This window comes from Poecilia mexicana, unplaced genomic scaffold, assembly GCF_051168715.1.
Source record: "Poecilia mexicana isolate PSO_F unplaced genomic scaffold, ASM5116871v1 scaffold_6, whole genome shotgun sequence".
Taxonomy (NCBI): Eukaryota; Metazoa; Chordata; class Actinopteri; order Cyprinodontiformes; family Poeciliidae; genus Poecilia; species Poecilia mexicana.
Window position 1 is genome coordinate 6,759,284 of NW_028263375.1, and position 25,597 is coordinate 6,784,880.

Below are 25,597 nucleotides of genomic sequence, written 5' to 3' on the forward strand. Positions count from 1 at the left end.
AGGAGGTGGGTATCAGCGCTGTCAGTCTGTCAATCAATCTCATGTATGCACTGCTAAATGTTGGAGAAACAACTTAACGTTACAGGAAAACCGTTTATCCGCCATCATCGGTGGCTATGCTAACCTTAGCATTCAAAAGAGGTTGATAGCTGTAACATAGCTAGCAGCACAGTCTGATTGACAGCACTAAAATCTGCCTGCTAGCTTGCTTTACAGTTTGTTTTGAGTTTGTTTTAAGTACATTAGTCTTTAATATTTGATTATTTCACTTTACAATATTTTTTTCCATTTTATAAGTGAAATAATCTGCCAGTGGAACTTATACTTAAAAAAAAAAATCAATATTAAGGAATTATTGGCCTAAAATAAGCTTCTATATGTTACTGAAAAGTTACTTGTGTCAGTTTTGTCTTATTAAAAGTGTAATAATGTATTTGCATAAAAAAAACTAGACAAAAATACTTGGTAAGTTTTAATGGTTTTGGAGTGCTATACTGTTCTTGAATCCATTTTAAAAGCTGCAGTTGCAAATAAGAAACATTATTTATGTTTTTTTTTCTTCTTTTAAATAAAGATAGCAAACACCCGGAGTGCTAAATTTATTGTAAAGATCCAGAGAGACCTTTTTTTCTTCCAGTTTTTCAACTTCTTTGTGATTGTAATATAAAAAACAGAGCACAGTAATGGATAAAACACTGCAGCCAGAAAGCAGAGGTGTGGCTTTATTATTCTGCCCCATTTATTTAGACTAGATGAGAGTCCAGTGTAAACACGCTCACATGATCCCAGGAGGCAAACCTCCAATCAACAGACAGCTTTACCTGCTGATTTCTGGTCGAAACTTCTCGCTCTGTGTTTACCTGCCTCACTGTGCTCCAGTCGATCTGAGCATGCTCAGTGCATCTGTGTTGTTATGCAGAAGAAATCTGGGTTTCTCCTCTTAGGCTGTCAGAATATTATAGTCTTGTGGAAGAAAATGAGGAAACTACTTCTGATATTTGATGTTTTTATTAGAAAAGGTTCACATGTTGATGTTTTAGTTGTACACAACTAAATATTTGCTCATTGAGTCACAGGAAACTTACATTTTTGAGTATTTATACAGTTTACACAGTAAGAAGTTGGAATTTATATTGAAAAATGTTGATGTTGCTTCTTTTAAGAGTATAATATAAGTTTTCCCCTCACTTTCTATCAAGTTACAACAAATTGTGATTTTATTCACTGTTTCCAATGCATTTGAATGCTATGGAAACATACGTTTTTACAAGAATTTAGACCTTAACTCATGTCTCTGAACATATTTTTGTTATTTTAAACACAACAGTACATCTTGCGTCAAGCCTGATTTCACTGTTGCTTTTCCAAAATGTGTGAACGTAACTGAACTCTGATACAGACCAAAACAGCCAACTCTGGTCCACCATTAAAGTTAATTCTGACACAGTTCAAATGCATATTTGAATGCCAAGCAGATGGGAGACTGTTTGAAAAAGCATCAAGTGGACTAAAACACAGGGCATTCTGGGTAAGACAACCAAAACAAACGTGTGAATCTAACGTTAGCGGGTGCTATGCTTCGTGGTCTTTTACCAAAATCAAAATAGAAATCCTAGAATTGAATCTGATGCCACTCCATTTTTGTTGTGCTCAGTGCCTTCTTCTGCAGTTTTTGTGTCATTTCTTTCAGTGGATCTTGGTGCAGCACCCCCACAGGCGAGGAGGGGAACAGGTTTTTCAAAGGGATTGGTTGGTTTGACACAGTGCAGTGTGAAAGCGAACCGCAGCAGCTGAAAATTTAAAAAGTGTTGCAACTTTAGTCCCCAATCGAATCGAGTCTACCGGACTATCAGGTGTGAAAATAGCCTAAGACTCAGTGAAGCCATGGTGCCAACAGAGCAGTGTGATCCTGGGAAAGAGCAAGGAAATGAAGATCTGTGTTTGTCTGGAGGAGAAAAGGTGGACAGACGGAGAGTAGATGTGGCTGGTCCCCAGCGCCCGGCATCACACAGAAGTCTTTCTGGCCTGTCACTCACCGTCAGCTCATATTAGACGCCAAGGGAAAACCCACTGGGATAGAGACAGGGATGAAAACTGCAGGATTGGAGGGAGACCAGGGAAGTAGAAAGTATGACAGAGACTGGAAGGGCCTGGAAAAATGATAAAACCCAAGAAATAATGGAACAACAGGGCAGAAAAATAAAACACGTGAGATAAATACAAATTCCTTGACATGGTGAGCATTTCCTTTTCAACAAGGAAAAGGAAATGAGTTGTTACTAAAACAACTCACCAGGATACAAAAATGATAACTTTCCAAAGCAGTATTTGATCAAAACACACATTTTTGAAAAGTGGACATCCAGACGACTTCCAGCAGGGTACTGCCAGAAAAAGCCCATCACCTTTTCTTGGTTAATGAAGTTATTCAGTCTTTGAGTACACATCCGCAAGTTGTCCATTGGTTTTATAGTCATGGTTTGGTACATTTTCAGCTTGTTTCAGTCAAGAGAAAAACCAAAAACAATTTCTTCTATAGTGAACAAAAGATGCTAAACATTTTCGGACAATTCTGGTTTTGTCCATTTTGGAGTTTTGAATCATTGTTTTGCTGCATAACCTTAGTGTGTCCAAGTTTAATATCATGAACTGGAGGCCAGACATGATTTTTTTCATTGTTAGACATCATGGCTCATCATGGTTCTAGGCATTGAAGCAGCAAGCTAAACTGTCACTCTACCACCACTGTTTGACAGTATGGAGTTCGATACTGTTTATTTTATTTTATGACAGAAGTTACGGGATAGGTTCCACTTTTTCTTGCTAAGCTGCAGGATATTTTCTCAAAAGTCTATAGGTTCCTCAAGATTTTTTTGGGAAGTGTTCGACAAACCTTTTGTCCTTTTTGGTTAGCAGTGGTTTTCACAATATAACTCTCTTCAATGGATACCATTTTTGCCCACTTTCTCTCTAATAAGTTAATCTCTTTAGCACTTTATTTATGGTCCTTTTGTGACTTCTTGGATGAGCGACTGGTGTACTTTTGGAGTAACTTTGGTAGTTCTGTCATTTTTAGGGAATGTTTGCCATGTTTATCATTTTTCCATTTATGGAGCCCCACAGACTTACAAATGGCTTTGTAATAGTTTCAAGACTGATAAAATGAATCTCAGAAAATTTCTAGAAAAATCATGAAGATTTCTGAGTTTGGAAAGATAAAAATTTACTCAAAAAATAAATTTTGAAATTAATCTCAGATATTTTCTTGAAAATCTTGAACATTTCAGAGTTTCATAAGTCAAAATGTATTCACTGAATTTCAAAAGTTAAAATTTTTTGCTTTTGAAACACAGAAAAAGTCCAAAGCTAGAAAGAGTTTTGAAACTCAGTCAAAATATTTTGTAGAAATTTTGAAAATTCCATATTCTGTAGAATGTTTTCGGCTTTAGAAACTCAAAATTTTCCTACTTTTTTCTAGAAAGATTCTTAGATTAATCTCTATATTTTTAAAATTTTTCAAGAAACTTTCTCCAGAAAGTGATGTCTTGATCGTGTGAAATATGTAAAACAAAAAAAGGAAAAACATCGACTCCGTAAGGATGCAGATAGTTTTTCATAGATTGAGAATTAAAGAGAACTGGGATTGAGTTAAAGGAGGCGAAGGGCGGGAAAAAGAGGCGGTCGGCACGCGCTGATTGGAAAATCTCACATACGCGCACGCGCCAATCCTGATGAGTTGTCGTTTACCGCGGGAACGGAGGGAGGGGTCTCCTCCTCGCGAGCCTTTTGTGTTTCGAACTCTCACATCTTGCCTATCAATAATTGAGGCGCGCGCCAGAGAGCAGACGGAGCTTCCCCTCCCGCGCGCTGCTGCTATGAGTGCTGCTGTCCGCCCGCTCGGCGCGCGACTCTCCCTCTGTTTGTTCCGGAACAGGAGCCGCTGACAGGTGCGACAGGAGGAGGAGACCAGGTGAGCGACCGGGACTGGACCGGAGCGAACACCAGCGAATCCATCCGGGTCGGAGTTTAACCGTTAACCGCAGCAGAACGGAGCGGCTCGCGCAGGTTTAAACTTCTGCTATTGTTGGGGCTTTTTTTTTCCTTTTCTTTTTTTTTTCTTTCTGGTCCGGAATGTTGGTGCTGTGCCTGCTGAGTGCCGCCTGGCTCGCTGCTGGCCCGGTTCGGGCTCAGAATGAGACCGAACCCATCGTGTTGGAGGGGAAGTGCCTGGTGGTGTGCGACTCCAACCCGACCTCGGACCCGACGGGCACGGCGCTCGGCATCTCGGTGCGCTCCGGCAGCGCGAAGGTGGCTTTCTCCGCGGTCCGGAACACCAACCACGAACCGTCCGAGATGAGCAACCGAACCATGGTCATCTACTTTGACCGGGTGAGTCTAAAAACATCTCATATTATGTTTTTCTTTTTTACGGTTAGTGTCAGTTGATTTTGGGTCAGTTGACAGAGAAAATATGTTAAGTTAATAAATAATTATCATTATTTGTTTTTTCTGTCTTAAGTTGATCCGAAGCTGTTCCGATTTGTCTTTTCTCTTAGAACTCTAAATAAAATGTTTAACTCTGCAGAAATGATGGCGATGCACATTTTTTGTCCACCTCAGTGTTTTAATTTAATAAAAAATACAGTTAATATTTGTGTAGATGTCACGTGTTTAACTATAAAAAAAGCCCAATTCTGTTAAAATTACAATAAATCAGACCAGTTATTTTCTCTTGTGTATGGCAAACATGGTATATTAATGATGGAATTTGCTAAATCGAGGGAATGTAAACTAATACAAAGTGATTATCTTTCTTTTTGTTTTTAGAAAACTGAATCCTTATTATTTCAGTTTTGTCAGCCTTTCCTTCTGGATATCATTCTTTAAATTGTTCACTGTCTTGCTTATTCTGCCATAAAAGATGGAAAAACTATTAATTTTTCCCTTAAACTGCATCTCAGTCATCATTCATAAAAGCAGACGGGCAGTTACAGAAATGAATGATCTATGATTTTTCTTTCTGAATCTTCCTTAAAGTTTATGAAAGAACGTAAAATTTGAGGTTATAGCCTCAGGAAACTGTTTTGATTTAGAAACACACTTGTGATCATCTACATTTTGAGATTTAAAGTGAGTTTTTTTTAAGTTGGGTTGAAAAAAATTCACTTTTATTTTAAGTGTTGTTGTTTTTTTACTTAAAATGTTGTGTTCTCAAAGAACTACTTTTGTTTTCACAGAAACAATTTTACAATATGTTTTTTCTTTTCTTCCAGGTTTTAGTAAACGTTGGGAGGAATTTTGACGAGGAACGAAGTAACTTCATCGCGCCGCGGAAAGGGATTTACAGTTTTAACTTCCACGTAGTCAAAGTCTACAACCGCCAAACCATACAGGTAGCTCTTTAATAAGTCTAACTGTGTGTGTGTGTGTGTGTGTGTGTGTGTGTGTGTGTGTGTGTGTGTGTTACATGTGCCGTGCATCCGTTTATTTTCTCGTAAAAGTTTTACGAGAATCTGGTTGGAATCAGGAGAGCCGTGATGAACATGAATGGAAAAGCTGTTTTTCATAATTCTTTTAGCAGTTTTTAGTTTAATCAGACATAAACATGAAATTTAATGTAAAATATTTGTGTTTTGCACCTCCATAGATGCTCTCTTGATTCTTTTGATGCGTCAAAGCGCTAAAATTCATTTTTAGCCTTTGACGTGCTGTGCTAGAAACCACAGCAGAAATTACAATGCATCTCTCGCAAATTAAATTGCAAGAAATGCAATATAAAGTGGTTTTACTTTATTATTAGGGACCTAAATGAATGAACGGGCGATAATAAACTGGAATCCACCAGACATGACTGCTTGAGGTAATTAAGACTGTATGGACTGTGCAGAAAATAATTTCTGTCTCAATCTGCTGCTTAAATTTATTTAATGTGATTAAAACAGCAGTTCAGTTTAACTTTTACTCAATCTCCTGCTTGGACGGCATCTCTCACTTCATTTTTGGAATATTTAAGCGAGCAGAAATACTTCAGTTTTCGACATAAACTGAAATCGTGTCCACCCAATGCGCTGCCCGTCATCCGTCCTGCACATCTGCTGCGCTCAAAACTCCCACCGCTTAATTGCCTGAGAGGCGGCCACCGTGGAGCATTCAGGAGATGAGAGGCAGCGGGAGGAAGACACGAGGAAGAATGGAGAGCAAACCAGCGGGGGGGGGGCTACAGGAACCAAGATATTGGTTGAGCAAATAATTGGAGAAGATGGAAGGAGAAGGAAGAGGTTCAGAGAGGTTTGAAGAAGACCACACATCTGGAGAAACCATTGATTAGCAGGTTTTGGATGTGGAGGGAAGAATAAACAGTTTTCTACCTGGATTTCTGGATGAAAATGTGAAAGGTGATAAAAGCTAGCAGTTTTCCTACCAATTAAAACAAAAATGTTGCAAATGAAAGGTATCTGATCTACCTGCGATGTGACCCTTCAGCTCGTATTTACTCTACTTCTGCACATCTTCCTTCAGATGCAACTGTTTTTATCTCCAGTGCCACACCTTAACAGACTGGAATAATAAATTCACTGACTTTAAATTTGATCTTCTATAGGGCTGTCGCAATAAACACTACATCAATTAATCGCCTGACAAATTAAAACAAGCTCAATTTCCATTTGGATGATTTATTGTTTTTCTCTTTCCTCCCTTCCTGCCAAAACTGGTCTTCAGTTTGGTGCTTTGATCTTGACTCGCTCTTTTTTGAAGGACAGTTTTCCTTCAAGACTTCATAATTCATTTTATTTGTTGTTTCTGTTGTCTTATTTGTTTTTTATATTTAAAATGTCTTCCAGTTTCAGTGTTGAATGTTCAATAGAATTTAAAGCTTATTGGTCTTTGAGAATGTGCTCTTGCATTATTATGCCATTACTATAACGTTACTTGAAAATGGTCTCAAAACAATAATGTTATCGTTTATTGCAATAACTTCTGGGACAATTTATCGTGAACCTAAATTTGTCGTGGCAGGTATAGTCATCTATCAATTCAATAAGTTCTTTAAATTGATTCCTTTTCTGATTCTGACCTCTCTTTAAAATAAAAATCTTTTCCACGTAAAACATTTATGATAAAGTTTTCACCAAAACAGTTTTTGTAAATAACTGCATGGCACGACAATCATTGCTCCACAAACACAAACAATGTTCTTGAACCACTTTAAAAGCATAAAGTGGACTATGGTGCACGGCATTCTGGGTGAATACAACCAAAATAAATGCTCTAGTCTCACGCTAGCGGAAAAAAATTCTCCTGGATTTTTACCAAACAGAAGAGAAATCCTCCAAACACTAAAATCTGGACCTACTCCATTTCTGTTTATATTTTGTAAAACAGGAAGTTGCGCTCGGTGTTTTCTTCAGAGGGTTCATGCCATATTCATTCAGTGGTTCTTGTTGCAGCGCCCCCACAGGCGAGGAGGGGAACAGGGTTTTCCAAGGGTGACGATAAAAACAGTCACAATAAAAACAGTGCACTGTGTCAAACTGTGGTTCATTTGACACTGCAGTGAGAAAGAAAACCGCAGCACCTGAAAATTAACAAATGTTGCTATTTTGGTCCGAATTGAACCAAATCTGCCGGACTATCAGGCGAAAACACCCTTTATGTTGGTCAATCCACAAACCAGCTTCCTGTGGCTTTTAAACACTTTATCTGATAGAATTAAGGTCAACTGAGTCTCTTTGACAGCAGTATATGCTGATGGAAGTAGCGGTACACTGATTGCAGTATTTTTTATTTTTTTGGCTCATAACCAATCATTAAAAAGCTGATTTTTATTTATTTATTTATTTATTTATATATATATGGTTTTTTAAGCCAATATCAATTTATTTTTTGGCTGAAAAGTTGCTACATATAGCATCTAAGTTAACAATGGGGTTAACTTAGTGTCTGATTTCCAGACCAGAGGTAGATGAGATTTGGTTTCTCATTGACCACTTGCGGATCTCCCAAAATTAAGAAAATCAGACTTGACTTATTGGTGCACGTCTAGTTGAAAGCACTGCAAAAACTGGCCTTTGGTAGATTCTCTTACCACAGGAACAAGAAAGCACTTTTTGGATGTTCCAGTCAGGCTGAAAACTTGTTTTTAACTTACCACAGAGATTTGACAAAACTAACTGAACAGCAACCAGCAGTGTCCACTAATCGCCCTGATGGTTCAGAGATTAAAGGATTTCTTCTGAAATTAGATCAAACTGACTCAACATTCACTTTTTTTTCCTGGAAATTGAGCAGCAGAAGGTTTTGTGGTGAATTGGGAATATTTTTGCGGATATATTGTAATTGCCGGCGCACTCGGCATTTACATCTCGTGTTAATGCTGGGTCTGAGTTTTAATTGGGAGTTTCAGGAGGAAACTAAAACGCCTCCCATCCTGGGTGCATTATGGATCTGAAGGAACTGCTTCTTCATGCACCGCCCTCATAATAACAGCGTTTACAGAAGGTCATTCTGTTGGGACTATAACATCATTACATGTGAACGATGAAGCTCTACCTCTCTCCCAAAAACCACCAAAATGATTGTGGTTTCTATTATTCCCTCTATAATTCACATGCTACTTTATTCTGATGTGGTTTCTGAGTGGGCCAAACAAAGCATGCTTTCTGTAAAATGTCAGAAATATTAAGTTGTATTCATGTGATTTTAGTTGTTAAAACAGTCTAGAAATTAAAACAAACTTATTTTCCATTTGCATAATTATTTGATTTTCTCTCTCCTCTCTTTCTACCAAAGAGTGGATGATTAAAGTCTTCAGGCTGGTGCTTTGGACTCAACGAGGCCTTCAGGGACAATTTTGCTTAGACACTTCATAATTCATTTTATTTGTTGTTTCTATTTATTTTGGATATTTAAAATGTCTTCCAGTTTTATGATTAAATGTTTAGTAGAATTTAAAGTTCAGAATGTGTCCCTTATATTACTGAAAAATGGTCTCTAAACAACAATGTTGTCATTGATCACAATAACTTCCAGGAAAATTTGTTATTGTGACAGGCTGATTCATCCTTGATTCCAATTTCTATTTATTTTTTTCTGAAATCAGTTTTTTGCATGGTCATCCATGCTACCAAATTAACTTTTGTGTGAACGGTTTATGACTTCGAAGCGATCTGCAGAAGAAGAACGTTGACGTGACACAGCAGCGCTCGGTTCATGGACGTAGTAATGGACACCGCTGTTTACAGATTGATTTTAAAGTTGTTGAGCAATGGGAGCTGATAATATCGTCACAAGATCATAATAAGACGACACGGTGCGGTTCATAACAAGAAGAAGGAAGCTCATGAAGACGAAGCTAACTGTTGACACTGCCGTTGTTTACGCCCTGATTTACTGCATCTGGTTTCTTCTAGAAGCTTTCTGGGTGATCACTGATTATTAAAAAGGCTGAACTGCCAATTAAGAGTGACCTTTTTCTTTTTGGTCTGAAAAGTCAGTAAAATAGCAACAAAGTCGAGTTGACAGGTCAAGTTGATAAGTCAGACTTGTGGGGTGTAAACATTGGAATATGGCTGTTAAGACTTCCATGAAGAAGTTGTTAAAATGTTCCCATGCTTTTGACCATTTCTGTCATTTACTTTCCACTTCTCTTTGGTATTTTTTGTCCCCCTTCATAGCTAAAAATAGTTATCATTATGACTGGATGATATGGCTGGAAAAACTAACACGATAAAAGCATTTTGTATAAGTCAATATCAATAGTTATTGATTAGTTTTGTTTTAAATATCTGACTTACTGACAAACTACTGGCGTGACTTTTCCTGATTTTATCCAGTTTTCATCCCACTACGTTATAGCAAAACCTTAAACTGCTGCTGCGCATGTTACTCAGCTGGTTGTTGCTAGGCAACCAAAGAGTGAGTGAGTTGTTGGGTAACCAGTGATTTGATTCCACCAATCTAGCTTGGTTAGCCGTGAGAAGCTAAAAGCCTTTCATCTGCCTACATCTCCCAGAATGCTGTGCGGTTCCGGTTCAGAGTTCAGTGAAAGTATTTTCTATTTCTCGGTGTAAGCGAGCGTCATTGTGCAACACACAGCCTTTGGGCCAGTCTCGGATGTTAGAACGTTGCCATGTTTTCATGTTTATCCACGATTTTTACACGTCTAACATTGATGAAAAAACGCCAAACAAAATCCTCTTTAATCCTGTTTGACTTTAGTTCTGCCTTTTGTAGGGGAAGTGATGTGATAAAAGGTCAATAACAATTTTTGTTCATCCTAATGTTGAGATAAATATAGCTTATATATAATTTAGTACCTTTATTTTATGTCTAGTAATGTTTCTCCCAGAGATCCGATGGCATTCATGTTTTTACCTTACTGAGATAATTTTGCGTTTCTTCGTGGATGGACTTATAGATCTAAGCTGCTGCCTTTTATCTGCCAAACATCATAATGTGGTGCCATACTTTCTGATCTCTGCAGAAAAGGTCATGGTGATCATACATAACATGTAAATTGATATTCATTGATGGCAACACTAATAAGAATCCAGGAGTGCAGAACAACGCTTCGGAAATTATCCCGAAAGGTCAAATATAAACTCTCACCTTTCGGTCATGTTCATTAGGTTCTTCTTTTTTATTTTAATAAATCTATTTGTAAGTAAAACATGGTGGCTGAGTTGAGTGAAATTCTTTTGTCAGGAGATAAAGGCTCAAAATATATCAATGCAAAAGAAGAGCGTCTTTTAAAATCATGTGAAGCAATTAGAGACAAATAACTATGATAATTATCTTATAAAAAACATTTCTCTGCACGGTTTGGGATGAGCGATAACAGAGAAGACGCTCTTTAATTTGCTTTCATCTCATTACTGGAGACAAGCTGTGCAGCTAACTAACTGCTGCTTATCTAAATGTATCCTCGGTCGAACCTTAAACCAGAATCTCTTCTCAGAATTGATTTATTTTCCCTGCTGGGACTTTATTTTTGCTGCCAAAAGAGACGTTAGTTCCCACAAGGTGTCTGCATGAACAGATTTATGTGAATTATGAGTAACGTAGACACACAAACAAAGAGCGTACAAGCCAGATGCTTGGTTTGGTTTTTATCCAATAGATGTGTGTTTAGTTTGGCAGAACATTACAGAAGGTTGATTTTTGCTCATATGTGAAAAAGATTAGATGATGATGATGGTGGGAATGTTTCTTTTTTTACATTTAATGTGTTTAATCCTATTCGGTATTATTTTCAGGCGGGAGGGAGCTGGTTGCTTTCTGGATCTTTCTACATGGAGTTTGAATTTTCGCTTCGATTTTGAATTTTCAGTTCCTCGTCTAAGGCTCGTCATTTTGGCCAACATTATGCAGTATTTTAATAGGAATCGAATTTAGTTTTTGGTATAGATGGACAATAAATCAATAATGACCTATATTGCGATAGACAAGTAATCAATATATAATACTCCCCATAGAATATTCACTGAACTTCGATTCACACAAGCTTGGCAGTATTTATATCTAGAATAAAAAAACAAATAAATTATCAACTGATGGTAAAATCAACAATGCTGATAAAAGGACAGTTTTTGAGGTTTCACATTACTTGCAATTTATTGTGACGGTAAAAGAAACGTTTATCACGATAAACTATACAATAAATGCTCACCCCCTCATATTGGGCTAATTTTAATCCTCCTTTTGTTTATAATTTATTTTTTTGTAATTTAATTTTTATTTTACTATTTATTTTTGTTCCATTTCTAGTTTTGAATTTCATTGCCAGCAGTTTCTGAAGGACACTACTCGTTTATTTGAATAAACTGTTTTAACAAAACATTCAAGACATTAGAGAACATTTTTACACTTATTTCAGTCCTCAAAGTGCAGTAATGAGTTATTTTCAGTTATTTCTGTATTAAGTTTTCCATAATTAAGCAGCTCTAATTTGACCTAACATGCGATTAAAATGCGGCTCCGTTTGACATCAAAGTAAAGCATTTCTTCTGGGTTGTGTCTTTAATTTGGGTCACACAACCCAAATTAAACACAGGAGACGATTTTTGATTTCTGGCCACAAGAAGCTTTCCCTTGGGCGTCACCGTGGCAACCACTGACTCAGCGACCGGTGACTCAGCAGACTCTCTGGTTGTTGTTATTGCTCAGCATTATTCTGACTGACCGAGTTTAAATTTAAGATTTAACAACCTGGCTGATGGGCATCTTTCTGCAGAACCTGGTGACTGATTAACAGTATTGATTATTTGTACTGTTAATCAGAACCAAGAATCAATCAATTACGTTTTTTAGGGATGCACCAATATAAAAATTTAGACCAATATTGATCTCCGATATTAATATTGTTATGGCTGACTATGGAGGGCCAAATGGGACAAAATTAAACGGATACATCATTAAATAAATGTCATAATGAACCTTTAACTACATGTTTAGATCATTTATTACATTTCCTTTAAATAATTCAAATTAAATCTTGAAATATTTTTATCAAACTGTCCAATAACACTTGAGGGGCTAGTCGTCCAAATCAATTGTCTATTAAATAAAGTATTTAAACATCATGGTCCATTTAATTAATGATGTATTTAATTTTGTCACTTTTGGCTCTCCATACATAACCAATATTTTTGATATTATGTACATTTCCCTAGACTTTCGACAACCACACCGGTAATGTTGCTTCTTTGCTCAGTTTTACTTTCCAACATTAATGCAGATGTACTGTACAGCTCTACTATTTTATTAGTAAATCAAAACTATTTGTCAGCAGTATATTTTATTCAAACCATTGCTTCTCAGTGTGTTTAGTTTTTTAGAAAGGAGGGCTGTTTGTTACTATTGTTTTAAACTGGGATGATGGCATCTATTACAATTACCTCCATTTTGACAAAAAATGTAGTTTTTATCATTGTGGTCTGTAGTTCAATAAGAGTTCATCCAACTTGACTAATAAATTTGATATTCAAAACATCAATGTCTAACATCTGTAATACGATAGCCAACCAAATATTATAGCTAAGTAGTCCTTTAAATTAGCAATTTGAAGCTGATTTCACTTTGAAGATGTTCACATTTCTTTAACACAGTCATGTTGCAGATGTTGTCGATCGCCATTCTGGTAGCCATGTTTTGTTTAAAAGTGTTTTCTGCAAGTAAGGCGCATTGAATCATGAGTCATCAGTGGCTGCAGCACTGAGGCAAAATCTGTTGCTTTGGGGATTTTTTTTTGCACTTTGTATTTGCAAAAAGTGAAATATCTAAATATCGGATATTTATGTCGTATCAGAAATGAAAATAGTGGATAGGTGCATCTCTAGTTGTTGAGCCAAATTATGGTTTGTGTTGAATATTAAAAACAGACTTTTTAGTTGAAGAAGGCTACATGTCATGTTTCCCTGTTTAAATGAAGGAAACTTTCATTTATTTTTTATTTTTGTGAAGCAGAACCTGAGACAAACTGTTTGCTTGGATCCAGGAGGTTGTTCCATCAGACCAATAAGAAATAAGAATGACTTCTTTGCATCCTGCGGAGAGCAGAGAGCCTTACTGCAGAGAGACATGGTTGTTAACAGCAACAGCCTCCATCATATGGACGACAGTCTAAAACTGGAGAAAGTGTTGTTTGATTGGACCAGATATGCTTTGGCAGAGACTGTCCTCACTGTGTTCTCATTTCACAAATCCAGGATAAAATTCCCAAAATTCTCAACCCATTTTCTCCATTGTCAAAGTGTAAATGCAGAAGTTGACTTTGAATTTAATGAATTCACTGCAAATATTTCTAAAAAAGGAGAAATGAATGGTGGGAACGATGGGTGGCGTTGAAGGACCGTAAATACAACATGCAAGGCATTGATATATTTAGTCTCTGGTTTTTATTTTTTTAATTAGCTCGTATGTAAATAAAGACAGTTGATCCTGTCTTAAGTGTCAGGTTGTTGGTGGTCGACTCCCCCTAGTGGTCTGGAGGACTCCCATTGTATGGAGCGAGTTTGCACAGTTTCATAGTTGCTGCTTTTGTTGTTTGCAGCATTTTCCCTTTTATTTTCTGTGGTTGCACCATTTTACTGTTGCTTTTGTTTGAGTTTCTTTTGGATTTTGCATTATTCATGTGTTTGCACCTGTCGACCTTCATATCTTAAATGTAATCTAACAAAGATCATATGTGGGGTTCCTCAAGGCTCCATTTTCAGACCACTTTTAATTAAATGTCTACATGCTCCCCTTGGCTAAGACTGTAGGGTATTTCAAAAAAGTACTCCGTTATGTATCTATGCATAGATCTTGACCACAGTCTTGACTAGTCCATTTGTGGATGTGGGAGAATTTCCTCCTGAGTTTCTTTTATTTCTTTCTATGTATTTAATGCTAAAAACGTTACTGTTATTTTATGCTTTGCTTGAATGGACAATATATCGTTATTAACATAGGTTTTGGACGATGCTGGTTTTTTTTTTTTTTTGCCATACTGGTATCGGTCATAAGTAGAACCAGACTGATATTAATAACCAGCGTTGATGTCACACTTTGTTGCCGTTTGGGAGTTGGTGCTGTGGTATTTGTCATGTGACAGAGATTGATGGAGTGCAGGCTTGTGGGGATTTAACTGAAGCAGAGAGGCCATGTCTGCAGTGAGGTTGTTTTTTAATGGCGTCTAAACATCGGGCAATAATGTCTGATATCTATAAGTATCAGTTATCGGCCAGAAAAGCAATAGCATTTGTCTTTAAATTGTTCTTAACACATAAACGTCCCTTGTGTTTCCTGCACCGTTTCTGTAGTTTCTTCACATCAGTATTTGTTTTCCCCAGAAGGTTTCACTCTTATTTTTAAATGTATCTAATTTTTTTTTCATGTTTATTCTTTGGCAACTTTCTCTGTACTTTTTTATTCCTTCATCAGAGGTAAAGAATGTCTCCCTTTGAAGGAGTCCATTGTCTTTAGTCCTGGTTGTGTGGAGACAAAACATTTTAAGGAAAACGGCTCAGAAAGGCAAGTGGAGAATCTAAAGGAGAAATATGTGGATCTGAAAAGAGATGATTTGGAAATGAAGGCGAGAAGACTGGTTGTGAAATGCAAAACCAGAAAAGCATTACTGTCGTGTCAAAATCTGGACAGGAAGTCGTGATGCAACAGGATGTCATTAAGCATTAAGTGCTGCACCGAGATGTAAGATTTTTCTCTTTAGTACATTTTGAATTTTTCTTTTTCTCCACATCCTTCTGCCTTTTGTCACTCTCCTTATATCCCTATCCTCTTCTTCTTGCTCTTTTTTTCTGTTATTCGGCCTTTTCCAATAGTGAATGCAGATCAATAGCAGTCTGACGTTGTGCAGCGCCTCACTTTCAACCTTTCTTTATTTTTATGGTAGTAATTTTAGATTATCTGTGCTTCTGCGTGTTGGAGAGGAGGTAAACGATCACAATGTGGGGTTGATTCATACAGGCGATGACCACAGTTTCATGGTTTTATTGCTGCTATACATCACTGCCATAACCTCACACACTCACCCCGAGCAGCCGTGGGTGTGTGTGTTGAGAAAACACGGGTGAATCAGAACTTTGTGGAGTAGGTTATGGTTTGGATCATGGAGATTTTACACCGCCTGTTACAGCTAACCTTTGCAATTTCAATCGACTCAAACTGGAAATGTCAACGAGAAACATGTTGGTGGATAATAACAGCCTGCAATTTCAAACCGGATCGTTGTTGCGTTTGGTGCTGAACGGCATCTGTGTTTCCATGTGAAGTTATGTTGGCGTTATCGACCCGGCAACGACTCGTCAACCAGAGAGAATGGACTAAATGTTAGGGCTGTGTGAAGACGGTATGTTTCTTTGGCTTCCAGATCTTAAAAGTTGTTTAAAATGTTAAATTAAAACGATCCCTGTGGATTCACGACCATCTAACAAGCCAATTAGTTCCTTTCTGCCTTTGTTTTAAAATACGCACTTTAGATTTATTTTAAAGGATGCTTATATGTTGTTTTCACAAATATGGAACAACATTCATGCTTAACTTTTATTTTTTGTTTCTTGGACAAAACAATTATTCAAAAATAAGTATTACAGATATGTTGGTGTGCTTGATAAAAAATATTACTTTGATTTGACAGTGATTTAATAACAATAAAGAGTAAAATCTTTGATTTCGTATCTCTTTTTAACTTTAAGTGTTTACTCCCCAGAAGACATTTTGCTCTACAGTCATTTTGAGTATTTACTCATTCATTCGACTTAATCGTTATTTTATTTTTACTTTTTTTGGTTAAATTCTTTTCATAATTTTGATTTTCTAGTCGTCAAAATTTTTCTTTTCATTTTGACTTTATTGTTCAGTTACTTTGTCATTTCACTTTTATGTCATCTTACTGAGTATTTTCGCATACATTCAACTTTGTTAATTTTTCAGCTTTTTTCTTGTAATTTCAACTATTTTCTCATCATTTTGACTCTTCATTTAAACTTTTTTCCCATTTTCGACTTGTAATTCCAACTTGTCCAGTCATTTAAACTTTTTTTCTCCTTTTTGAATTTTATGCTCACCATTTCCACATTTTTTCTCATCATTTATTTTATGATAATTTTAAACTTCTCCTAATTTCCAAGTAAGCAACAGGAAAATGTTTCCTCTTTCTAACGGACTAATACTAGTAGTCAAAAAAGTGAAAATCAATTATCAAGTCTGTTGATTTGCAGGTATTTCAAAGACAGAAACTTGCAGAAAGAGCCTAAATTTTACAAAAACAAAAATCAGTAATCTGGAAGTTTGGACATTTTGATAAACTTTTGTTTTGCTTGAGACATCATATCCTCATTTAGATTTAAATCTGGGTTTGTATGGAAATGTTTGACATCGGTGTGTTTTTCCAGTGTATGCAGCACTGCTTCGACACACTTTGTTAAAGCCAGGAAGCCATTATTTAGGATAACAGTTTTAAACATTTAACGCCCGAACAGCGTTTCTAACCCAAACCTCAGAGAGCTGGTGTTTGAGGTTTGATTTCCACCTGAGTGACCTGGAAGCAGGTGTGTCTGAGCGTTGTGGGACGCAGTTCTCTGCCATCTCTGTCTGGAAGCAGTTTTTGCACTTTGGACAGAAACCATGTCCCAATCTCCCTGAGCCCGTTCTTTCCACTGCGCCACTTTTGTTTTTTACTACTGCTTTCTTTTTTTTTTTTTTTTTACCTGCCTCAGTATCTGTTCCTGTCATTTAAACCAAAGGCTTTTCTTTTCGGGGAAAAAAAATGCTAGTTTTGATTTAATAATAAATCTCACAGCATAATTACCATTTTTTCAACTCTAAAATGTCTGTGATTACAAATCAATTTAGTGTTGCATGAAGATGGAGTAAAACTCTTTCTCTGCCTCTTGGTGGGACATTAGTCCTTCAGTTGTTCTTCAGGTGACAGAAGGCTGAATTTTTAACTGTCTTTATGTGGCTCTGAAGGTTCAGGTCTGAGTCCATCACTAAACTTGGACCTATGTTGGACTCTGATATGCTTTGCCCTGTTTTACAGGAACCTACACCATAAATGTGTTTATAAAGTTTAAGTTAATTGGTGAAACAACTTTAAGGCCAGGTTTGCGCATTATTTACTGGATTTGTGTTTTTGTATCTTCTTTAATCTGTACACCTTCATCCTTCTTCCGTAGCTGTAGTTGTATTTGTTTTACAACAAAAATTGAAAAAACTATTTTTTTTTGTTTTTGTCACAAGTTGTGACAAAAACAACTTGTGACCATTTAGCCTTATTGTTGAATAAAAGTTAGAATAATAAGAATTCAGATTTATTGGGACAACAATAAACTGATTCCAAAATCTCAAAACTGACGTTTAGATGTTAAATATTCCTCCAAGATAGGTGTCACAAGAACAATAATGAAATTGTTTGAGAAACCACTAAATGCAATTATTGTGTACGATTCGAGGTGGGAAGAGCAGCCTGTTAACACAATAAATGGCACAAAGTGAAAACCTTCTCTTTATTAATTTTAGCTACATCTTTCCAGTAACATTAAGTCTTAAGGGTCTGTGGACATGGCTGCATGTTTTTGTATTTATTATTTTAAACTTGTCTGATTTGGGATGACATGGCAGCCTCCCTAAGTTTCAATTTCAACCTGTGCTTAAAGTGCAGATCATAAACTACACACCAACTTTTAAATGAACAGGGCAAGTAAAACTGAAGTTGTACTAAAATAATTGAACCATCTTTTTTTTCAGAATATGCTAAACGTCTATCCTGTAAATATGAAAGGGAAGGTGCCAGTTTGAGATCCCTTTGCTGGCGGGAATCTCACATATTGAACCATGAAATTGGCAGTAAAAATTGGCCACAGCTTGTTGCTGAAGAGTGGAGGAAAGTTGCACATGTAGCAGCGCAGAAAGAGTAACGAGGAAATGGAGTAGAAACAAGAATGGAGTACCGAGAAAAATGGTGAGATAGCAAAACTGACAACAAATTTTTTTGTGGAGTGATTTGTGACATCCAGTTTGTGATTTTTGTGATATTTATTGGTATTTGTTTTGTAGGTAAAGGATGAGCACTAATAGTTCTTCTCAAAATACCAAAATACCTTTTTTTTTTTTTGTTTTTGCCTCTGAAATGGTGAAGACAATTTACCACAATACCAACAAAAATACGGCCAACAGTAAGTTATTGGGGAAGAAATCCAAATGGACTGACCTTTGAAGTGTCTGTAGTGTTGCTCCCCTGTATTCAGGACTACTGGAAACAAAATAATAATTTGTCTGCGTCCCTTCCTCACAAAGTCATGTCATGGGTTCTGATCGATATTGTGGAACGTCACCGGATGATAGAAGTGATCAACTGGACATGACAAACTGTTTAGAGCCAGGCCTCTCATTGATGACATCCACCGTGCGTGCCAAGCTTATTTCCACCCCAGGAGTTTGAGGCCAGATTGTGGCAACTAAGGCAAAGACTGAAATAACAGTTCATGCAGAACAAGCCAACTAAATGGGGATGAACATTTTTGTTTTGGCTGAATCAAGCACTGGCTGCACCATCAGATTTAGTATGCACACTGGCAAAACTCTTATGAAGGAGTCATGAACCTCATTCACACATCTTCTCTTGGCACCATTTTTACATGGACAATTTTTATTCTTGTCCCAAAGTGTTCATGGAGACGCACAAGGTCTCCGCTGCCATCCATCCTGCTTTCTCTGGAAACAGTAACTAGAAGGGTGAAGGATGGCGAAGGACCTGCAATAAAAATATGGGAAAACCTTTCAGACCAGCTTAACCCGAAAAACAAATCACTTGCACCGGACTTCATCTTACACCGTGAGATAAGCCCGGCCATGGCCTAACTAAGTGTCTAATGGTGGAGGATGATGTTTGGAGCTTTTAGTTACTGTACACCAAAAATCTGCAGGAAGCTTAACTTTTAACAGAAGACTGATCACCACACCCCTGATCCCAAAACACGCCATCCCATTCAGAAGATTAGCACAAAAATCCATGTTTAGATCCAAATAATTTTTTTTGGTGAGTATAGTAACATAAATGGAAAAAAAAGTGAAACTATTTGACAGCAGCTTCATAAATATTCTTTACACATCTAAAATGGTTTGTTCGTGGACGTCTACGTGACATTAGGTTAAAGGCAACATATACTTTGTAATTGAAAAGCAACGTTTTTTTGGCAAATTTATATCCTCTAATATATTTCTCAGACTTAAATGAATACATTTTCAAGATATTGAAGTGTTCTTTTTTTGGCCCTGACCTTTTCTCTTTTTCTGTTCTGACAATTGAAAAAAATAATTTAAGTGTAGGCTGAGTGTTTTTATCGGATTCATGCACGAGCTGTTCAAAGCGACGCGCGCACACACACACACACACACACACACACACACACACACACACACACACACACACACACACACACACTCATCCAGCCCGAGTGAGTCGCCAAGTTCAGTTTTCTATTAAGAGGAGTGCCAGGCCAAGAGAGCTCTTGACTCTGACAGGCTCTCCATCTCCTGCCCACACACACACACACACACACACACACACACACACACTGTCCTGACCATCAGGCCAAATGAGCTGGTTAAGTGTATAATTATGGGATGTTTATGACTTCGCTCCATCAGTTAGTGACAGTTTTACAATTACGTATTTTCGTGGGGTGAAAGGAAATATTTTCACTAATTTAGCGCTCAGGTGAGAATTTGAGGGAAATTGGTTCTTCTGCTGTAAAAGGCGTCATGTTTTCATTGATATTAAGAAGCTAGGAAAAAATTACATCCTCAAACGTCATTCTTCGAGAAAGAACTTCAATGTTTTTATCCTTGATCATGTAAGTGGACTTAAAAGGGGGCAGCTTATTGAGTGCTTTTCAATAAATGTATACAAATAAAATGTTTTTATCATGACTGCGGTTATAAAGAAGTCTGAGCTGCCTTTAAACTAAATCCACTCAACTATTATCCAAACATAAAGGCCAAATAAATTACAAACTTTTTCCAATAAATGTCTGAGACCGAAAAAGCAATGAAGCAGCTTGTCAAATGCTCACAAAACACAGTTTACAGGTTCCTATGCAGGGTTTTCCTTGTACATTTCCTTTTATACTAAAGAAAATGCAACTAAATCAAATTAAAATGGATTAAAAACGTTTTTTGCATTTTCATCAGAGATCTGGAGTTTGTCTTAAACCATTGCAGCACCCTTGATTTTTTATTTTTCAGTCATTCTGCTGTAGATTTGTCGCTGTGCTTGGGATCATTGTTCTGTTGATGACCCAGTTTGGAGCAAACCTCAGCCATCAAGGCAGATGGTCTCCATTTTTACTCTACCATACTTTGATGTACAGAAGAGTTCAGAAGTTGTTTTTAGTTGCTGCTGTTTGATATGGCATTTGGTATGAATCTGCTCCACATCATTAAACTGAACTGGACTCGGTAGCAGTGTTTCCATCAGTGTATGTTGATGTACATTTTGAAGTATCGCAGTAGGAAAGGTAGACAGGAACAGCAAAATTTGAAATGACTTACTCAGTTTTGCAAAAAAGTCGACACGTCCTTGAGGTGGTTTTAGGCTTTTCTCAAAAAGGGTTAATCTGCTAAACGAAAATGGAAACACTTTTCCCGAATGTGATGGTGAAAGGATCCCATCCACCCGTACCTTACCAGAGGCATAAAACTCAGAAGAAACTTGAAGAGCCAATCGGTGGCTGAGAGGAGGACAAATGATGAGACAGTGATTAGCAGCTGGAAAGGGGAGGGTTATATTATGAGCTTAAACTACAGAAAAGGAAAATTAAAGAAAACCTGAAACAAACAAAGACGAATCAAATCGAAACACAAACAATGAGAATAACTAAACACGAGGCATAAAATATAAGAGCAGAAATGATCAAAACAGAAAACAACAAATAACTTGTTTTTTCTGTTACTCGCAATGAAATTATCCATCAACACCGATGTGTTGATTTATTTCTATCATGTGCAAAGTGATTCTGATCCTTTGTGCTGGAGACGAAGCTTTGCCTCAATTCTCCAAAATCTGAGCTAGAGAACAAAAACTACAGCAGCTTCTTCTACTTCTGTATATTCTTGCAGAAACATGATTTGTACAACTGGCTGTAGAAATTAAGTACAAGAGAAACCGTGTTGTTCCCTTTTCCCATCAGGAGGCTCAGCACCTTCTCGCAGGACGGCCTGTAATCCCACTCGGCTTATAAAATGTATTCTTGCATAAAAACAAGACGTTTCCCCAGCATTCGTTTCAGTTTGTTTTACTACTGCGCCGCTACCAGAGCCGGCACAAAACAATGTTGTTATTTAAAGTGAAGCATAAGAAGGGGAATCGAGTCCCGGGAGAGAGCGTGTTTCTGTTGTAGCTCCAAAGAGAAGTGATGAAAGCTGCTGCCTGTTTAAAGAAGAGGGGAAACGTCTCTGACAGACACTTCTTTCTGTACCAAGATGTTATTCCCTATTGAAATATTTGTTGAGTCAGACGCACTGCACGTCTTTTTCCTTTTCTCCGTCGGCGGCTCTGTGGGGTTTTGTTGAATTCAGGAGGAAGAAAGAGACCCTCCATCTTGGCAAATCTATTAAAAATGTGCTGACTGTGTAAAACTGCAGATAAATACGCTGTTCCAAAAATAATAACCACGTAATTATTGGATGTGTTGCATAAATGTGGAGCTAATTTATTTGATCCTAATGTCACTTTGTAATGATCCCTGGTCTGCATGTGGACCAGTATTGTTAAAAATCCATTTTCACAATAATGAACTAAATTAAGTTGCAGTAAAAATATTTCTGGAAGATGAATCGTCCCAGAAGTTATCGTAATAAAAACGATAATATTGTTGTTTGGAGACCATTTTCCAGTAATATTATCATTATTAAGGCAAAAACACATTCCCAAAGATCAATAAACTTTAAATGAGCATTTTAAACTGAAACTGAACTGGAAGACATTTTAAATATCCAGAAATAAACCAAACAGAGACATTAATTATAAAGTCCAAGGCAAGACCAAAACTCCAGACTGAAGACTTTTATCCAGTTTTTGGTAAAAAAAAAAAAAAGAGAGAGAGAAGGACAATAAATCTCCCAAATGGAAATTATTGAGCTTGTTGTAATTTATCATGAGATCAATTGATTAATTGCTGTGGCAGGTCTGGTGCTGACCTGTTTCTGTGCCACATTACAGCCTCTTTCATTGTTTACAGTCATGTAGAAAAAGAGTTTCTGTTTAATTTCATAAAATCTTTGTGTTTACCACAATATTACTTGAAAGTGGTCTCAAAACAACAATATTGTCGTTTATTGCAATAACATCTGGGGCAATTTATTGTGACAGGCCTAACATTATATATCAAAGATAAATATTCATGCTGACAAGTCTTTAAAATCCTGAAATGCTCGTTAACACATCTTTAAAGGCCAAATTTATTTCTGTACCCTGACCCGGCTTGTGTTTGTCCTGGTCCAGGTGAGCCTGATGCACAACGGCTGGCCGGTGATCTCTGCGTTCGCCGGCGACCAGGATGTGACACGCGAAGCTGCCAGCAACGGCGTTCTGATCCAGATGGAGAAGGGCGACCGGGCCTACCTCAAACTGGAAAGAGGAAACCTGATGGGCGGATGGAAATACTCCACCTTCTCCGGGTTCCTGGTGTTCCCGTTGTAGAGAGGAGGAAGGAGCTGGGGATGGAAACAAAGGAGGAAGTCGGAAAGTTCAGAAGCGGAGAAAAAAGGACAAATGAGCTGGAGGAAGAGAAGAAGAAGAAAGAGAGGGCGTGACAACGGACGATGATTTAAGATAAAGTTTGATTGTAGGAATTAAGAAAAGCCGGTACATGAGAGAAAATGGCCACCTTCTTCACTTCCTCCTTTCATCCATCCCTTCATCCATCCTTTTCCTCTCTCTGTTTTCTTTGTGGCTTGACTGCAGCTTGGACAGCCAAAACTTTTTTTACTCTCTGCTGAAAAACGCAGCTGATCATCTTTTTGTGGCAGAGCGTCCTGAAGTGTAAGAATCCCCTCTTTCCTCCTCACTCCTTCACCCAGCCATCCGTTTATCATCCCTTCATCCATCAGTCACTAAACATCAACTCTGAAGAATGTTTCTCAAGGGAAAAACTCACATTTTTTATGCAGCTTGTTATTTTTATTTTTGTCATTTAGGGGAAGATTTGTTCCTGGTTTCATTTACAAAATGTGATTTTAAACACAAACCTCTAGATTACAGCCTGGAGATGCTGGTTTACTTTTTCAATATGATTATTGACTTTAATGTTACTGTTAAAGTGTAGTGAATTATCCCACATTTTCTCTTTTGTAATTTATTTCGGTCAGTATTTTCCTCCATATCACAGATGTAACCTTCCAAGATTATTATTGAAATTTAAGACCTTAATGAATTAAAATCTCTAAGATTTCTTATGAACTAGTTGAACAACATTTCTACTGTAAACTTTGTGAAAACACAACAAACACGCTTTAACCAAAACTAACTTAACGTAATGAAGCAAAAATTAGCACTAAAATCCAAGACAAAAGTAAATGTAATTTAAAATATAGTATGGAAAGTTTAGCCATATTTAAGATATTTAAAAAAATAAACGTAGATCACGTTGTTAAAGCGTCACTGGATGAGACTAAACGTAGATATTCCATGTTTCTGGAAGCCCAACATAAATTCGCCCAGTTTAACGGTAAATATAAGAAGTTTTATAAATATTCTGTACCGTATTGATGCTTGGTGAGTGAGCATCAGTGGAAAGCAATTTCAGTGCTTTCCACTGAAATTCAGAAGCCGAGGAATTAATCAGTAAATGTAAAAATGTACATTTAGCTTTTCAGTAAACATGAAAGTATTTTAACTCCAGGTTGTATGGAGGGCCAAACGTGACAAGTGTTTTTTTATTAAAGAAACAAACTGTCCAAACCTTGATGAAAAACATAATTAGATGTTTTTAAATCACCAAAATGTTTGGAAAGTTAAATTAAATGTTTTAGTAAACGTAAAAGTTGTTTAACTCCAAGATGACAAATAAAAATACAATTAAATTGATTTAATTCCTGTTTTGCATGTTAGTTACATATGTACATATGTAAACAGTGTATAGAAATTAAAGGTTGAATCAAATTGAAATTAATTATATGGGTAAAATAATAAAGCTTTCATTGGCAGAAGTAGCTTCATCGTACTTGCCGAGCTCGTAAGTTTTTAGGCTCTTGTAACAAATAAAACAAGTATTTTTTTTTTTCAACAAACACTGTAGTTACCCTTTTCTCGACTGAATTTCTCATTCCTGTTGAGGTCAGGTGGAGTTTTATTCATTTAATTCGCCTCATTCCTGCTGCGGTTCTTCAGAAACAAACCTCCTCATCTTTTGGACCCTCCTCTCTTTTACTCTGCTGCTTTCCATGAAGTTCAGATTTCATTTCATCCTTTGGTTCATTTTTCCACCACATCCCCTCTCGTCCCCGACAGGCCACCATTTTGTCCCTGGACCGCCGGTGTTTGTTCGCTTCGAAGCACAGACTGTCCTTTGCTTCTCTTCATGTCGGACTGTGACCTCTGAACCCTGCTACCATGGAACTTTAACAGTATATATATATATACATATATATATACACACACACACACACACACAAATATTAATATATCAAAGCCACTGTTTTTATTCTCCTGGTATTATGATGATAATAATGGTACTACTAGGTAATGAATTTGACTGATGACTATATTATCTGTATTTCCGTACTTGAGTGTTATATAAAAGAGAAACAGAAACCTAATATTGATTGTGTGGAAAAATCTGAAGCTGCCATTCTGCTGATTAAAATCATGCTTCTTGTTTTTGTTTTGTGTCGAACAAATTGTGGCTAAATGGCTAAAACTACTACTTCTATAGAAATGATAGCATAAAAGGACTATTATTATTATTATTGACTGTAAAAAGATCATATTTAGACTTTGCCATTATTATTTATTAATTGAATCAATTTATGAAGTTTTTTTATTTGCTTTGAAGAACTCAATAAAATGAAATTGTACTTTTATTTTTCTTAAACCAAA

The 25,597-nt window shown here is 36.9% G+C and overlaps 1 protein-coding gene across 1 annotated transcript; it reads left to right on the plus strand.

Moving 5' to 3' along the window:
• The first annotated feature begins 3,674 nt into the window (after positions 1–3,674).
• cbln1 (cerebellin 1 precursor) lies at positions 3,675–25,597 on the plus strand. The gene is made up of 3 exons (XM_014993131.2): positions 3,675–4,389; positions 5,274–5,393; positions 23,003–25,597. Exons 1-3 carry the CDS (start codon positions 4,132–4,134, stop codon positions 23,198–23,200), a joined length of 576 nt encoding a protein of 191 aa, XP_014848617.1. The 5' UTR covers positions 3,675–4,131; the 3' UTR covers positions 23,201–25,597.

What these genes read in the sequence shown, in the direction of transcription:
- cbln1 (XM_014993131.2), top strand. Translation starts at nt 4,132, where the DNA reads ATGTTGGTGCTGTGCCTGCTGAGTGCCGCCTGGCTCGCTGCTGGCCCG. An exon ending in TGGTCATCTACTTTGACCGG is followed by an intron (nt 4,390 to 5,273) that starts GTGAGTCTAAAA and finishes CTTTTCTTCCAG; the next exon opens with GTTTTAGTAAACGTTGGGAG. An exon ending in ACAACCGCCAAACCATACAG is followed by an intron (nt 5,394 to 23,002) that starts GTAGCTCTTTAA and finishes GTCCTGGTCCAG; the next exon opens with GTGAGCCTGATGCACAACGG.